Here is a 4,185-nt window from a genome sequence, read left to right on the forward strand (position 1 = left end):
TCAGACATGTGGTACAAGGTACAAAGCAATTTAACTAAATATGTACTTAAATTGGTCCTCGAGCATCCCTCGGGTACTCAAAATTCAGACCATGCACCACTTTGCAACTTTAAGCAAGGTGTGTATGTGTACCTCGGGTATTAAATATTGTAATGACCAATTAAAGAAACGCATAAATATGTAAATATGTGCACTTGACCTAATAAATACATTGTATTTCCCGTTGGCCGTTAACTTCAATCACCTTAATGAAATTATAAACAAGTAATTTTACCCGTTAAAAACGTCGAGAACTTTAATTTTTGTTTAGCATTTTCAGTCTCATTGTTCCAACCAAATTGACAAGTGTATTAAATTGAATTGTAAAAGAATGGGAAATTTTTTAAGGAGTCCGTTCACCAAAATGTTTCTGGTAAACTTGACTCTTTATCATCGGATTAGATATTTAATATTTTTTTCTAAAAAAAAGTACATAGTTTCATGTGAACATATTGTTACGTTTTTAGAAACGAATGTACATATTTATATAAGTTAATGGAATTATCTAGTTCTTGGTACGCCAGGTTTTAAAAGGCATTGGGTTAAAATTAGAAAAGTTCCAGCGTTCCAGAAACTTCTGATTTTCTCAGAAAATTAAAAAATTCTGGAAAATTGCACATTAAAAAAACTCAAAAATAAAGATCCGCATATTTATGTGCGAAAAAATTTCAATTAGTCTGGTCAAAGTCGGAGAAAAAACAGTTTATGTCTACACATTGTCAGTTTTGCTCATCTATAATACCAAATTCTCTTAAGTTTTTGTTCATCAAACAGATTACTACAGGACTTATCCTGTCATCAACTTCAATAGGTTTCTCTGTCCCGATAACATCCGATTCGAACATAGACGTTGAACACCCCGCATCTTCAATTCCAAATCCACCGACAAATTTCGGGATTTTCCGACACCAAGAAGAATTAAAGTTACGGGCAACACCGGGTAAACGACGCCCTCGTCAGGGCAACTATCCTCTCATGATTTACGGAGGATGGTAAGTTGTTATTTTGAGTATGCTACCCCGAAAATTCAAAAATTTGAATATCAAGAACAATGTTTATTAATGTTTTCGAAATTATGTACATATATTGTAACGTTCCACATTTTTCTTACGTGGGATTCCACAAATCTTTTTTGTCTTGCTGCTTCTGTGTTTCTGTGTGTAAATATTTCATCCTGGTTTGTTTCTCAGTTACCCGCCAGGACAGACAGCGGTATGGGGGTGGAACCCAAACCCCCCGCGTTACCCACCTTACAACAACGTGGAGAACCAAAATAGAGCGTTTTGGTGGTGGATAATGGCGAATGAAATCAGCTGTAAGCAAGATCCAACAAAATGCCCAGCAGGGTCGCGTCCAAAGTGACCATGTCAGAATTATCCAACTACATACATAATCTTCAGACGTGTGAGGTGGTTATCACCCATGTATGTATGTACAAAGACAGCACTAATTAAAAATCGTTTAACTTTTTAAATCGCTCGTTGCCAAATTTTTAAACAAAAGCAGCTAAAATTAGAATTTTCAATAAGCATTTTTGAGTATTAAAAAATAAACACAATTTTTCGCAGAATTAAATACTTTGTTCCCCGAGATTAATGAAAATTTATTTTTTCGCTTTTAATTTTCAAACTATTATCTACTCTTACATTTTTGAAAATTCAGAAATAGCATTAAAATATTATATTTAAAAAATAATAATGAATTTTAATAATGTGAGAGAAGTAATTCTGCAAAAATTGGGCTTAATTGCTGTGATTGGATTAACATTCGAAAAGTTACAACGCTTTAAAAAATCCGAATTTTTTGTTTGAAAATATCACCACGGGAGTAAACAAGCACATTCAGTAACATACTAAAATTGATGTCCCCTTACTTCTGAGCGTGAATAATTCAAATTTGCTGGGTCAAAATCGGCGATAACTACTTTACATATCGCCATTGTAAGCGTTACTACAGGAATTTGATGGTCGAACAACAATAAATGATTAAGTAGCGTAAGCTACTTATTGTGATCGTTTTGTCCGTCCGTCTGTTCGTCCGTTTGTCCGTAAGCAGGATATCTCCAGAACGAGTAAACATAATCAAACCCAGTTTTCGCCATTGTGCTTCTAATTTTTAGTTCTCGGTTGATTTCGAAAATTGGGTCAATCGGACCACACCCAACGGCGCCAGGGGGTGTGGTCGAAATTAAATTGTACGTTAATTCTCATGTGGGGTGTCATCTCAAAGGAAATTTGACGGAGATTTCAAATATGTTAATAGTTTTGACCTCATGACCTTGACGACGAGGTCAGAGGTCAAAAAATGTAAAATTGTCAGATGGGGTGTCATTTTAAAGGAAATTTTACGGCGATTTCAAGGAAGTTAATATTTTTGACCTCATGACCTTGAGATCAAGGTCCGGCGTCAAGGGATACATAATTGTCACGGGATATGGGATAATTTTAAAGGAAACTTTAAAAGAAATTTTAAAGGAAACTCTGACGCTACTTTTTTATATCCGTTTGGAGGGTTTATTGTTTAACCTGTAAAACCAATTAAACATAAAATTCGCATTTTAATTGCGTTAATCTTCAAATTAAATCCGTTCTACTGGGCTTTTATTTTTCCATCGCATATGCATTCATACAGAGTTCCGGCACACTAATTGGAACTTCATGCTAAAATCGCTCAGCACTTTGTTACATTTCGCGACGAATCCTCAAAATCTATTCATGTAACTCAAACCGCTACTGTACAAACCGTATTTATGCAAATTTACGCAGCAGAGCATATGTACAAACCACTGCATTGAGTGTGTACACTCTAAATAATTTGGAGTCATCATCCCCGGAGAAAATGTAGTCTCTATGGTTTATCTATTTAAAAACGCGTCATTTTATTATATAAATATCTATACTACATATTTCATTGATTTTCCTATCGACATGCCTGGTGCGTGTTAACGGAGCAAAGTTTTCAAAACGTTTTTAGTTTTGAAAATATGTAAAGAATTGCAGGAACGGCTTAAACTCAAAATTTATAAGAATTACAGCATGCACGAGATAATCTTGTAGAAAAAATGACGCATTTTTAATAGATGTACCATAGATATATGCATATGGGTGACAAACCCTCCAAACGAATGTAAATAAATAATTAGAGCCAGACCCATTCCAGTTTCCGTACGAGTATTTTTAATTGTGTAGGATCTGGCATCTTCTACAGCCTCAACAACAGTATTAACTGAATTTTCAAAAACCACCGTGCATTCTACACTCTTAGAAATCCAGTACTGAAATAATACCAAGAAGTACTTATGTATGTACATATCTCAATGGAATGGAGACCTAATATCGTGTATTTAGTAATAGTTCCTTACCATACCTAATTAAATTCATTTTAATTAAGACGAAACCTCTCTTCTTTCACTAACTGTATTACCGGGTCAGTTTAATTAGTCAAATATTTAATCCAATCAAAGTTAGGTAAAGAACAGGGTAATTCTAAAAAAATAACATGTCAAGGGTTTTATGTAGGTTTTAATAGGTTGAATTGCGTTGTAATACATAGAGTTTAAAAATCTCACACTATTACAAATCCAGCTCTAAATATTCATGAAAAAATTCTTCCTGTCCATATTACAAATTTAGTACCAGGTCCGAAATTATTATTTTATCGTCCATTGTAGATTTATTACGGGTCTTCAAAAATCGCAATATTAATACAAACAACTGCTTAGGAGGGGAGCTTGCGAGGTTGATAATAACAGATCGCCTCCAAATTTTTACCAATGATAGTTTGACATGAGTGTATCAAAACCCTTGAACGTTTTGACTCCATAACCATAAACAGCTGAGAAATTAATTTCGAAAGTTTCGAATTTTTTCCTTAGATGTGCACTTCTATCTGAGGTGTTTGGTGTTCTATGCCATATATTTGACGTATATGAAACATCTCTAGAACGGGTTAATATTTTTGAAATCTGTTTTTGGACATCGACATCTAATTTTTCGGGGGTGGGCAAGTTCGATCGTGGGGTCAATCGGACCACACCCCTTAGCGCCAGTGGGTGTGGTCAAATACATTTTTGAAATTAAGTTTCTTCTTCTCACATGGACTGTACCCCATGGTGGCCTGAATCATAAGCAGCATTACGTGACCTAT

General features: G+C 34.7%; 1 protein-coding gene across 1 annotated transcript; it reads left to right on the top strand.

Annotated features, from left to right (window-relative positions):
• Window positions 1-328: 328 nt before the first annotated feature.
• LOC110861280 lies at window positions 329-2,622 on the top strand. The gene is made up of 3 exons (XM_022110384.2): window positions 329-412; window positions 814-1,031; window positions 1,230-2,622. The coding sequence occupies exons 1-3, from the start codon at window positions 371-373 to the stop codon at window positions 1,399-1,401; spliced, it is 432 nt and encodes a 143-aa protein (XP_021966076.1). The 5' UTR covers window positions 329-370; the 3' UTR covers window positions 1,402-2,622.
• Window positions 2,623-4,185: the final 1,563 nt, after the last annotated feature.

This window comes from Folsomia candida, unplaced genomic scaffold, assembly GCF_002217175.1.
Source record: "Folsomia candida strain VU population unplaced genomic scaffold, ASM221717v1 Fcan01_Sc039, whole genome shotgun sequence".
Lineage (NCBI taxonomy): Eukaryota > Metazoa > Arthropoda > Collembola > Entomobryomorpha > Isotomidae > Folsomia > Folsomia candida.

Excerpts from the sequence above, each read along its gene's own strand:
- LOC110861280 (XM_022110384.2), top strand. The coding sequence starts at position 371 with ATGGGAAATTTTTTAAGGAGTCCGTTCACCAAAATGTTTCTG. Across the intron at positions 413-813 it reads CGTTCACCAAAATGTTTCTG|ATTACTACAGGACTTATCCT; the intron begins GTAAACTTGACT and ends TTCATCAAACAG. Across the intron at positions 1,032-1,229 it reads CTCATGATTTACGGAGGATG|TTACCCGCCAGGACAGACAG; the intron begins GTAAGTTGTTAT and ends TTTGTTTCTCAG.